General features: G+C 38.2%; 1 protein-coding gene across 1 annotated transcript in view; it reads left to right on the top strand.

Annotated features, from left to right (window-relative positions):
- ADAM9 (ADAM metallopeptidase domain 9) overlaps positions 1–13,461 on the top strand; it is a 151,811-nt gene that overhangs the window by 15,248 nt on the left and 123,102 nt on the right. The window contains exon 4 of the mRNA XM_044225334.1: positions 10,475–10,553. Coding sequence (XP_044081269.1) covers positions 10,475–10,553 — 79 coding nt within the window. The remainder of the gene's footprint in view (positions 1–10,474; positions 10,554–13,461) is intronic.

Genomic DNA, 13,461 nt, shown 5'->3' with positions numbered 1-13,461 from the left:
ACTTGACCTCATGACCCTGAGATCACAGCCTGAGCCAAAACCAAGAGTCAGATGCTTAACTGACTGTGCCCCCCGGTGTCCCCCCTTTCCCTTTTCTTATGTAGCACAACTTAAATCTTAGTGAAAAATCCTAGAAAAAAAAAAAAAGTCGCCTGATAAGCCCATCTACAGTGAGGTGTGAATGAGGGAGATATAAAGTATTTCTGCCTAAGGACATGCTGCTCAAAGTGTAGTCCTGGAACCTCTCAGCAGCCCTTGAGAATTTGTCAAGTGCAAATTCACTGGACTAACCCTAGAATGAAGTAAACGTTTGGGAGGTGTCATAGCAATTTGTGTTTTAACAAGCTTTCTAGATGTTTTAACAAGCTCTAGATGCATTTTGTGCATCCTCAAGTTTGAGTAAGACTTTTAATCTAGAAGAGGATGTTAATCCAAAGGGTTTGAGTCCCCTTAGCAGAAGTTCAGGCAGTGCAACAGGTATCGTCCAGCAGACTTTCTGAAGCTTTCTACTGTATTTGATGGACATTAACATTTATTGGACATTTTCTATGTCCCAGGCACTGTATTAGGTACTTTTAGGTATATTATTTATATAATTCTCACAAAACTCCTGAAGGATCTTGCTTGACTCTGATGCAATGAGGTCAATATGTAAAAAACCCTAATAGGTCAAAATATTTTCTTCTGTGCTTTTCTGTAGGACATGTAAATTAATTAATTAATGTAATGCAGTTGACCTTTGATCAACATAGGTTTGAACCAATGGGTTGACTTATATGTGGATTCTTTTCGATAAATATATGTATAATACTGTAGATGATTTTCTCTTCCTTATAACCTTATGATTCTCCTTCTTTCTTCTTTTTTTTTTTTGAGAAAGTGAGAGACAGGGAGAGAGAGAAAGAGCGCTAGCATGGGGTAGGGAGAGGGGCAGAGAAAAAAGGAGAGAGATAGTCTTGCCCAGTATGGGGCCCACTGTGGGGCCTGATCTCCCAACTCTGAGATCATGACCTGAGCTAAAATCTAGAATTGGACGCTGGACCAAGTGAGCCACCCAGGCACCGTCCCTCATTGCCCCTTTTTTCCCTGAGAGAGAGAGAGAGAGGAGGGGAGGGGCAGAGGGAGAGAGAGAATCTTAAGTTGGTTCCATGCCCCACATGGAGTCTGGCTCAGGGCTCAATCTCACAACCCTGAGATCATGACCTGAGTTGATATCAAGAGTGTGACTCTTAACTGACTGAGCCACCCAGGTACCCCCTTATGCTTTTCTTGACAACATTTTTCTTTGGCTTACTTTATTGAAAGAATACAGTGTAAAATACATATAATGTGTAAAATATGTGTTAATTGACCACTTACATTATCCATAAGGCTTCTGGTCAACAGTGGGCTGTTAGTAGTTATGTATTTAGGGAGTCAAAAATTATATTTGGGTTTTTGACTGTATGGGGTGTCAGTGCCCCAAAGTCCCATGTTGTTTAAGGGTCAACTATAGTTTCTTATGTTTGTATAGTTTTCATCTTATAAAGCATTTTCATAACCTTTATCTCATTTATCATATTATTACAATAACCTAAATGTTGAGCAGTATCTGTTGTCCTCATTTTATGCATTAAGAATATCAAGGTTCAGGGAAATTCCTTGACTTGCTCAAACGTAGTTTGTAAGGGTTTAAGCTGGGGTACAAGTTCAAGTCAAGAAGTTTGGTGATCTACATATGTATGTTATGTCTGCTCTGTATTACTATGCTTCTTGATTTGGTGGCAAATGGTACTTTTCCAGGCATTTGTAAGAGTTGTTAGGCCTTTGAGTATCTTTGAAAGGTGGTCATCAAAGCTAGTGATCACTAATGAAAAGCACAGTGGATATCTTTAATAGAATGGCTCAGATGCGGGCGCCTGGGTGGCTCGGTGGGTTAAGCCGCTGCCTTCGGCTCAGGTCATGATCTCAGGGTCCTGGGATCGAGTCCCGCATCGGGCTCTCTGCTCAGCAGGGAGCCTGCTTCCCTCTCTCTCTCTGCCTGCCTCTCCGTCTACTTGTGATTTCTCTCTGTCGGATAGGTGAGTAAAATCTTAAAAAAAAAAAAAAAAAAAAAAGAATGGCTCAGATGCATTCTTTGTAGTAATAGGGAAATTATGAAATTCAATAAAGGAGTGACTGTGTTCTAGTAAATGCACATTTTTTCCTTCCATTGCCTCTAGAATAGTGGTCTTAAACTCTTTAGGTCTCAAATCCCTTAAGAATTTGGTTAAGGCCATGAACCCTTTTTGTGGAGGAGGGTACGTAATCACTTGCATGGAATATTTGGCAGGAACTAGGGTTATGGGAAAGAAGAGATCACATCTTTTTGTGCGGGAGCTGTAAGATTTAAAAATGAAATGAAAGGGTAAGTTAAATATGTCACTTTTATTACTGATAAGGGCTGGGTGGAGGATTTAGCTTAGAATGAAAGCCTGGTGGGCCTCTTAACCCTGAACCCCAGCATCAGGCAGAGTGGCCTCTAGGTAGCACATTCATTCAGTGCTACCTAGTAGCTACTCTCCTTCTGGAGAAGCATAGCAGAATTTGCTCTCACTGGGTAGGCAGTGACTTCAGAGCAGAGCAAAGTATCTCCAGTTTATTCTTTTCAGATTCACCACTAGATGGAGGGGTGTGTGTGTGTGTGTGTGTGTGTGTGTGTGTTGGGGAGAGACTGGAGAGGAGGCACTGCCCTGATCAACAGGGTTGAGTAATCAAAAGGACTGCAGGTGCCTTAGGCTACTCTCAGGCTCACTCTAGGACCTTTTAAAAAAGGTGAATGATACGGTGCTTCAGGACAAAGAAAGTGCAGATAATCATTAAGGGGATTGAAAACTTTACGGACATCCCAGATGTGCTTTGTCTCTAGATTACAAACCTGTGAGATAAGTGTGTGACGTCTTACTTTCAGGGGAGCCCAGGCACATGTTTACACAAGGGGTCTTTTATACCACCCTGGTCAGGTAGCCAAAGACAGGCCGTGTAACTGATTAAAATGCCTGCAAGCCATCAATCTCTCTATCTTTAAACAGTATAGGCAAGCTGAGCCTGGCTGCCTCCAGGGGAGTTGGGAACTTTAAATGGCACACTGTAAATCACTAGCTAGCACACTGCCTTCCTGACGTGTCCATAAGCCCTGGAGATAAGCATGGAGCTGCTCTGGTCCTGCTGCAAATGACAGATTCTTTGTTTGACCAAACTTCAGTCAGGCTTCTGGACCTTCTAGGTGTATCAGTGCACTTCCTTGTAAAATCCAGTTTTGGTAAGAACCCTACTAATTCAATTTAACAAGAACCACTAACCCCCTTGTCCTCGATTTCTGATCATTCTGGACATGTGATCAGGCTCCTCATTTTTTAGCAGTCCCCAGGTGATGTCTGATCACCATGTCCTGTTTCCGGCAAGTATCTGTTAGGTTGCTTTAGCTAGAACCCCCCCTCGCCCCTGAAATTAACTGTCAGTAGTTTTCTATCCATTGCCCCCCTCCCCCTTGGCTATAAATTCCCCCTTGCTCATGCTGTATTTGCAGTTGGTCCTTCTCTCACTCCTCCACTATGAAATCCTTTTGAAATGGTCCCAACACTTAGTGTAATGGTCCTGAATGAAGTCTGCCTCACTGTCTTTAAAGGTGTCATTGGATAATTTTTTTCTTTGACAATCATTGTGCCAAGACTCAGATAGGTTCAGATTCATCATTGGACCCCCGGATCTCTCACCCAGGGCCCTAAGTATACACCTTTGAAGGCTTTGTCTTCATTCCTGGCTGATTGATTGGGGATCCATTGGTGAGTCTGACTCCTGAACTGTTGCACCAGACAAACGTCTATTGACGCTGGTAAGGACAGATTTTGATTTTTAAGATACTGATTATACTCTTTGAAGCTGGGTTAGAGTCCCAAGCTTTTTTTTTTTTTTTTTTTTTTTTTTTGCAAGGTACCTGCTGGGCTGGAAGGTACCTGGCTCCTTGTTCTGAGTGGGGATCATTCCCTGACTCCCTGGGCTGGAATCTTCTTCCTCCTGGCTCGCTCTGAGGTCTGTCTCTTTTCTCTGTTGTATCCCACTTCTCCCAGGGGAACTTTTCAGTCAACTGAAACCCCTTTTCTCAAACTCCTGCTGACTTTCTACTGGGCCTGCTTACTTTCTTATTGACATGATTTTGGTGAGGGTAATTTGGAACTTCATTGTCCTCTTTGGGAAACTTGAGATCTCTCCAACCTTAATACTCCCTGTACCTCTCCCTTCCTGCTGCTTCTGCTCCTCCTTCCTCCTCTTACCACCTTCGGTCTTCCCTCTAGTTTCTTTGAATCCTTTGCGATGTACCTCTTTGAGCCCCTACCGTCTCCATCCCTTTGTCCACCCTTGTGGACTTTTCTCTTCCCACTTCAGCCTTCAGCTCTCTACAGCCCCTGGAATTGTAGACGCCTTAACCTCCATTGGGCCCTCTCAAGGGAGTCAGGTACCCCTGACAACTCTCTGAGACTTAAAAGAGGGAAAACAAACCCCACTATTTGGAAATAGAGTTGGACAGTTTATCCACTTATGGACTTTGGAAATGTACAGATAGCACTTGGATGTCTTTTCAGTCAGTCATCTAAAATTCAGTCTGTTGCCTTCATAAGATTACATATCACAGTAAAAAAAATCTTAAAAGTTTCCACAGTCATTGATAGACAAGTCACCTTAACTGGTCCATTTGCCACAAACACAATTAGGGTGAAAATACAAAGGGGAGATAAACCAGTGAGACTGTATTACTGTTTTACTGACTCACGGCTAAAATTTTGGAACAGAAGCTGTAAGATCTCTATTTGTGTATGTCTGTATGTTTATATATATGTGTACTATAGATGTGCTGTAGTTTCCTGCCTCTGGATGGAATTATCAGATTAATTTATAAAATCCCTTAAAGGAGAGGTGCCTGGGTGGCTCAGTTGGTTAGGTGTCCGACTGATGATTTTGGTGATCAGGTCATGATATCGTAGGTGGTGAGATGAAGCCCTGTGTGGAGCTCTGCACTCAGTAGGGAGTCACTTGAGGTTCTCTCCCTCTGCCCCACCCCCCCTTTGATGTCTGCGCATGCTCTCCCTCTCAAATAAATAAATATATCTTAAAAAAAAAATAAAATCCCTTAAAGGAGTTCTGTTCATATTGGCTTTGGCTAATGAACACTTATATAAATTTTCTTAAAACTCAGAAATATAGAAACTAATCCAAGTCTTTTTTTTTTTTTTTTGAAGTTTGGATGATTTGGGAAAATCTTTCATAAATAAAGCTAACTTTAAAATTATTGATAAAATTATTGATAAACTGATAACATCAGAGTTGTCAGCATTAAATATGTAATGGAGATACAAAGTTTTTTCCTACCTGTGTTTACCAGTCAAACAAACGTGTTATTTCTGCTAGATGTTTAAGATTTTAAACTATAAATCTAACCTAAAAACAAAATGTATAAGAAAAAGGAATTGCTTAGTGTGTGTCAAGCACAGCAGTTAAAAAAGACAAAGAAGAAAGAATCAGATGAATAACTTTGTAGGTTCTTTAGCTTGTTTGCATCTGTGATTTTTTTTTTTATACTTGCTTGACTTGTCAACAGGAAAAAATAACTTAAGATGATGGAAGGCTAGCTTTGTTTTAGTTAATGTCTTATGAAGTTTTCATGAGTAATTCAAACATAATTGTTAAGTTCAAGTAAACTAAATAGGTATAAATGGGATAAAAGTTTATAAATGAACTTCTCAGTGATCATTCTGTTTTATAATAGGTCTCCTTAAAAATAGTTTTAAAAACCTCTTCATAACTTTAAATGTTCAAGCTGTACAAAGTTAAGTTAGTGATGGATATTTATTGGCTGTCTAGATCTCATTTCCAAATTAGAGAAAATATTGAAACATTAATTGATGAACATTAATTTTATTCACTTTTGGCATCTCATTTTTAATATGGTATAGAAAAGCTAAGTATACTTGAATCTGTGAATAAACATGATAAAGTTGTGCTATGAAAAAGACACATGTCCCTAGGAATTATGAAATGATAATACTCTTAAACCTGCTACAGTATGATAGTATGTGAATTGGCAGTTGTCCACTTCCTATTTTTCACTGAAAATTTGAGTTTCTGATGGTTAAAAATGTAGTCAGTATATGCAAATGAAACTACTAGGAATAATAAGGGTAAAGAAAAATAACTTTATAAAAAGGGAAGTAATCTGTATTTTTGATAAGGGAAGGTATGAAGGACAAGTTTTTGTTAGGGGGTAAAGAGTAGTTTTTGTAAAGTGGGACTGGTTGTTCCAGAATGCTAAAGAAGAAAAGAGTAGGATGAAAACCGAATGTTTATAAGAAAAATTTCTTACAAGATTTGAGGAAAAGAAACCTTGGAAAGGGAATCTGTAGCTGCCTAGATTGGATGGATTTATTTGTAGAGTTTTTATATATTTATTTATCTTAATTTTTAAAAATTCACCTTAGTATTAATAGCACACTGATGTGAAACCATTATTTGGTTTTCTCTCTGTGTTAAAGCAACAGAGTTTTTTTAGATTATTTGTTTGCTCTTAATTAGAAATTGTAAAAAAAAAAAGTTGTTTTTCTTTACCTTTTAAGTAATATGCCTGGGAAAACAAGATTTTGTGTTTTAAAACAATTTCTTGTGTTTCATGTCAATCAGTTCTTTGAAAACCAGGTGTTCTTGATAGTAAGAGGCTAAGAATTTTTGTAACTAGGTAGTTTTCTGTATTTGCCTTTGAGATCTTTGAATTGTGACTTTGGTTAAATGGATAACTAAGGATTGTTTCCCAGTGACCTGTGATCCTGTTTAGTCAGATGGTCGGACCTTCAGACCTTTGTGACAGCTTCTCCAAGCTCTAAGAAGAGTTGTTTTGTCAACCATAAGAATAGTCTTTTTGACCTCAGATTAACTTTGAGATTTCCTAGATGACCCCTAGAAAATCACATTGTTTTTGTCTCTCTCCTTATAAAAAGAGACACTTTTGAAACTAAAGAGACTCTTAATCTCACAAAACAAACTGAGGGTTGCCAGGGGGAGGGGTGTAGGGAGAAGGTGGCTGGGTTATGGACTTTGGGGAGGGTATGTGCTGTGGTGAGTGCTGTGAAGTGTGTAAGCCTGATGATTCACAGACCTGTACCCCCAGGGCTAATAATACATTACATGTTAATAAAAAATAAAAAAATTTTAAAAAAGATTCATGTTCAATTAGGCTTATTTAATATATTAAATTACTTGGGAAGCATTGTCAAATAAGTGATGATTGTACATACAATACAGGTATGTGTTGTATTTGCGTATAGAAATTGTATGATGTTCACAGAAATTTGCCAGTACCTTTATTGTTGAGGTATTATCTTAAATTGGGTGGCACAGAAGTAACAAAATGTCCTTGTCAATAGCATTGTGGTGAACTCTCATCAGGTCTTTAACCTGAACAATTTTGTCACTCACAGAAAGTAACAATATTACTGTGATTCTTCTCTAGAAGTGTTTATAACTGTGTAAGAATTTCCAGAGTTTATATGCAAGCAATGAATCTTGGAACACTACATCAAAAACTAATGACGTACTGTATGGTGACTGACATAATATATATATAAAAAAAGAATTTCCTGAATTAATGAAGAAACAGATGGATTCATAAAAACTACTAACCCAGGATTAAGTACAGCAAGACTTAATTATATGGGCCTAAATGAACTGATGAAGATGATTATAATTTTTATTTTTTGTAACTTTTTGTTTGAAACATTGCTTGTTCTTTAATTTTTTTTTCTTTCCAAATTTAAGGAAGACCTTTTCTCTTTTCTTAAGCTAAGTGTAACTTACAGCAATTTGTAATTTATACCTTTGTAAAAAGAACTGAAGCACTGAACTTTCCTTCCTACCTGAGTTCTCTAGAAATTGAAAGCTCTTAGAGAATATTCTTATTTTCATGGCAGTATAGTTATTTATATAAGTTATTGAGAATCTGTTCTCCTTGTACCAGAATACATTTGGAAACCTTAGTTATATCACCAAGGTTTTTGTCTGGAATGTCATATTTGAGAATGATATGCTTCAGATCAGATACGACTAGACAACTTTAAGGAACTAAGGCTGACTTTAGGGAGCCAATGTTAATAAACCACACCCCTTGGAAAAACCAGCCTCTATCTGGCTTACGGGGTTTCCTGCCTTAAATGTGAGTAAGGAAGGTCATTTCTGGCAGGTCCAGGAACCTCAAGGTATTTTGAGAACCCTGAGAAGAGAGGAATTCTCCTGTGTCTATAAGTACCACCGGCAAAAAAAAAAAAAAAAAAAAAAAAAAAATCTAGTGGTGAGTTCTTCATGTGGTTTCCCAGCCCTTAGAGGCTTTTAAAAGTCCAATCTAAGATTCCTTTTGAAGTGTTCCAGTAAATCAAACTCAAACAAGGGCCTATGCAGTCAGTCAGTATTTTTACTACGCTTATGTAAATAATCAGACCAGGTTTAATTAGACTAGGTTTACTTTGCAAACAGATTAGTCTTACTTTGATTATCTTTGACAGAAATGAGGGTGACTGTAGAGAGAAATTGTTTTTCACTGCAGTAGAAAACTGCAGTATATCCTTGCTGGCTCATCTTGCTAGTTTTAGTTATTTATTTATTTTTAAAATAAAGATTTATTTATTTATTTATTTTAGAGAGAGGTAGAGTGAGCTTGTGTGAGCAGGGGAGGGGCAGAGGGAAAGAGAGAATCTCAAGCAGACTCTGTCCTGAGTGTGGAGCCGGGCATGGGGCTTGATCTCCCAACCTGAGCTGAAACCAAGAGTCAGAGGCCCAACCGACTGAGCCACCCAGGTGCCCCTCTTTTTGCCAGTTTTTACCAAATCCTGAAATCTTCTGGTTTCCTCCAATAGCTGGCTACAACTCTCCAAATTAACATTTCCAATTTTTCTCCCTTCTGACTTGAAATCTTTGAGAATTAAGACCACCCTTTTCATGAAGCTCTGCAAGTTGTAGCTGGACAAATTCACGTAAACTCCCCCCTTTTCCCCCCAATTTTTTTTCGCCACAGCAGACATGTATGGGCAGCCTTCCTGTCTCCTGCTGTATGGCCCATTCAGAAAGTTCAGCAGAATGCCTGATGCCATCACCAGAGACATTCAGACTGCCACCCAGGAACTTGTCAGATGGCCAATGCCATCCTCTACCATACTTCAAGAACTTCAAATCTAAAAACTCTGACCACTGCCCATTGGACTTAGAAACTGGGTTTCTAACTATTAGTCTTTGTTTTTCTTTTATTTTCATAGCAACTGTCCTCATTAAATGTCTGACTGCTAGCAGCATCCAGCAAATGTCCTTTAATACCAACTTCCAGTAGATGATTCAGCTGATCCTTAATGAACAGAAGCATCCAGACAGAAAAAGGGATTTTTATTGTTGAGAGGAAAGAAGGTTGTCTCTTGAACAAGAGGGAGACTGACAAACAGCCTTTGCCTGACCAAACTTCAGTCAGGCTGTTGAATCTTCTTGCATTGGTGCCCTTCCCTGTCAAGTCTGGTTTTATTAAGAACTCCTCCCCCACTACCCCATTTCTCATCCCTCTGGCCGTGTAGTCACATTCCTCATCCTTTACGACCCTCCAGGTGGTTTGCGTTCACTCTGGCCTGTCTTCATTGAGAATCTGTTAGGTTCGTTTAGCTACACCGCCTCTCAATGCTGATATTTCTAGTTAGTAATTTTCTGTCCACTGATCCCCGATACCCTGACTCTTGGCTATAAATTCCCAGTTGCCCATGCCCAACTTCTCTGGAGTTGATCCTTAGTACTCCCTCCCTGTAAAATACCATTGCAGTGGTTCCTCTCCCTGTCACAGTGGAGCCGAATGAAGTCTGCCTTACCATCTTTAACAGGTGTCACCGAATAGTTTTTTCTTTAACGAAGATGACCCTGTCTTTATATGTATGGTTTACAGTACTGAGTTCCTTTAACACACAAGGGAGCTTCAGGAATCCACAGTAATTGTTTCCTCGAACTGACACAGATTTTGCCTCTATACTTACCAGGCTCAAGTAGTGAGTGCTTCTTGTTTATTTAGGACTTTTAGGAAAGAGTAAAAAACACTGTTTCTTCTGGAAATATGATATGCTGTATAACCTTATTTGTACCTTTCCTATGTGGTGTATCAGAAAAATTAAAAGACATTATTTGTGTTTTTTACAACCAGAGTTTTATGACCAGTAGAACAAATTATGCAGCCCTGCATTCTTTATGAGGAAGCAATGCATACGATTTTAGATTTAAATCTATTCATGAGCTTTTTGTTTTATAGTAGCTCCCTCTTTAAAATAATAATTTGTCAGGTAAAAGTTTTTATTCCTACTTATCTCTTCTAGGAGTGCTACCTTATGAGTTGTGTTCTTAGTTGTATATAGATTAAAATTATTTTAAATGATGTGTCTTACTCCTCTTCCAGTGATCTTCTGCCCCAAGATTTTGTAGTTTATACCTACAATAAGGAAGGGGCTCTGATCTCTGACCATCCTGATGTACAGGTAATATATTTTCCTCTTGATCTTATAGCAAATTTAAAAAAAATTATAATTTAAAAATGAGTTTTGTTCACATATGCAAGACTGTATATTGCAGTCACCAAGGGCCATTCTTGACATTATAATACATGGAGTTGTTCCGGGAAGGGGGTGGGTGGGGGGATGCCTTTACACAGACTAGACTGTAGTTTATAGTTCTCCAGGTACTTGGTAGTCAGGTTTTTTTTTTTTTAAGTTCGGGAAAAGAATCACCTATTTAAGGGTAATCCTTATTGCTTATGAAGGGGGAATGTTTGCTATATTGTAATGTATATTTAAAAATTTTTATTTGCTGGAAGTTAGTGTTTCTGAAAGCACATCTTACTTCCTAATCAAATCGTTTAACTTGCCATTAGTTCTTAATAAAGGACAAACATTTGTATGTCCTAAGATTTTACTAAAAACAGTTCTTTTCTCAAGAAATGTGGCCTACATTGCATCAGAGAACAGAGTATTCCTGAGGACAGAACTGGCCGGGAATACTTGAAATGATTGGCAGCTGCCGAATTCGGCTTTATGTGTTATTAAATTAGAGCATAAACATTTCTAGTGTCATTTGGGAAGAGTGTTCTATAGTCCTTTTTGGCAGTTAGGTATTCTGTATTTTTTTCTTCTGGATTAATGCCCAGGAGAAGTCTTTGTTCTGATTAAACGTGTTATTTTTTTCCTGAGCTTTGTAATGTTTGGCTAGGTTGAATTATTCATGTTAGTTATGCAGCACTCTTCCAATAAATAGAAGGCAAACCTTTATTTTAGATTAATTACTAGTGCTTAAAGAAATAAGGATACGCTGACAGACTTAACTCTTTTCTGGTTCATTTTCTGATTCTTTTTAGTATCTTATTTTCCATTGTTTAACAGCAAACTAGTAGAGCTGCTTCAACTTATATGATAGCGTAAACCAGATCACAAATAACCAACGCATGCATTTGTTCATCTACCCATTCAATTATTTACCCAGAGATTACTATGACGTGAAGCCAAAGGCCACATAATTTAAGCCACTTGACAAAAGTGGTGATTGTAAAGACTTTTTTTTTGCTCCTTGGGAGAAGTTTCTTGGTGGAGGTTTTGGAGATATACTCTGTTTGGACTTAATCATGGGTCTGCCATTTATTTGCTGGTCATGTTACTTTAACTTGTCTGTACCTTACTATCTGCACCTTAAAGTGGGAATAATAAATAATACTTCAAGGAGTTACTTGAAGGCTTAAGTGAGTTAATACCTTTTTTTTTTTTTTAAAGATTTTATTTATTTATTTGGCAGAGAGAGATCACAAGTAGGCAGAGAGGCAGGCGGAGAGAGCGAGAGAGAGAGAGAGAAGCAGGCTCCCTGCTGAGCAGAGAGCCTGACTCGGGGCATGATCCCAGGACCCCAAGACCACGACCCAAGCCAAAGGCAGAGGATCAACCCACTGAGCCACCCAGGCGCCTCGAATTAATACCTTTTTTTAAAAATTGAAGCGTAGTTGACATACAATATTATATTTGTTTTAGGTGCACAACATAGTGATTCAAGGGTTATATACATTGTGATGGGACAAATCTAGCTCCCATCTGTCACCATATGTAACACTGTATGTTACATATGTAACATTGTTACATGTTATTAATTCTGTTCCTTATGCTGTACTTTGTATCTTCATTAAATGAGTTAATACTTGTAAGATACTTGGAACAGATAGCCTGACTATTTTTAACTCAATACATATTATTATTTGTTGTTATTAAAAAAATACATACTTAAAACTGTTAAAAATAGGTTTCAGTCATAGAAATTTATGCAGCTGTTATGTTCCAAGTAGTATTATGGGATTATGGGTGATTGAAAAATATAAACTAAGACAGATGAAGTCTTTTACTTCTTGGTTATTAAATATTGTTCAGATAGATAAAAGCATATCTATAGACTTGAGATACCAATTATAACTTTGGTACTGGGACTTCTTGACATATGGCTATATTGCCAGATATCATAGTGACATTACTTTTGTTTATAAAATACAGTTAAATTACACTGAAAATTTAAATGCTTTCTCTTATGATCTGTTTAAGATGAAGTAATTCATAAAGCCATTAGGTTCTTTTATCATCAGTGTCTTTCACAAAGGTCATTTTTCACAAAAAACTTAAGCTCTAATAATCACATTGTACAAGTTGTTGTACTCCAAATTACTATGTGTTAAAACTTTGGGGTACCTTGCAAATGCATCAACCAGTGTCTTAACTAATTTTCTAATTAATTAATACTCTTTGATCTGAAAAATATATTGACCGGCCAGGCTTGCTGGGCTGTGGCTGGGCATTTTTCTATCAGAGTTCTGTATGTTTCTCTCTCTAGTTGAGTTTTTTGCTTATAGTTTGCATGTTTCCAAAATTGTGGCATTTGCACCTTTACTGTTATCACAAAGTTTAATTAGATGTTTTATAAACTTATGAAATATGATTCGTTGTTTATTTTTATTTATTTATTTATTGTTTCATTAATTAATTAATTTTTAAGATTATATATATTTATTTGACAGAGATCACAAGTAGGCAGAGAGGCAGGCAGAGAGAGGGGAGGGAAGCAGGCTCTCTGCTGAGCAGAGAGCCCAATGCGTGCTCAATCCCAGGACCCTGGGATCGTGACCTGAGTGGAAGGCAGAGGCTTAACCCACTGAGCCACCCAGGTGCCCCTGATTCCTTGATTTTTAAAAGTGCATTGAAGGGATGCCTGGGTGGCTCAGTGGGTTAAGCCGGTGCCTTTGGCTCAGGTCATGATCCCAGGGTTCTGGGATTGAGTCCCACATCGGGCTCCTTGCTCGGCAGGGAGCCTGCTTTTCCCTCTGCCTCTGCCTGCCTCTCTGTCTGCCTGTGCTCACTTGCTCTC

The sequence above is a fragment of the Neovison vison genome, chromosome 11 (genome assembly GCF_020171115.1).
Source record: "Neovison vison isolate M4711 chromosome 11, ASM_NN_V1, whole genome shotgun sequence".
In the NCBI taxonomy this organism is placed as follows: Eukaryota; Metazoa; Chordata; class Mammalia; order Carnivora; family Mustelidae; genus Neogale; species Neogale vison.
Note: the sequence above shows the minus strand (reverse complement) of the source record. Positions and strands in the feature narration are given on the sequence as shown.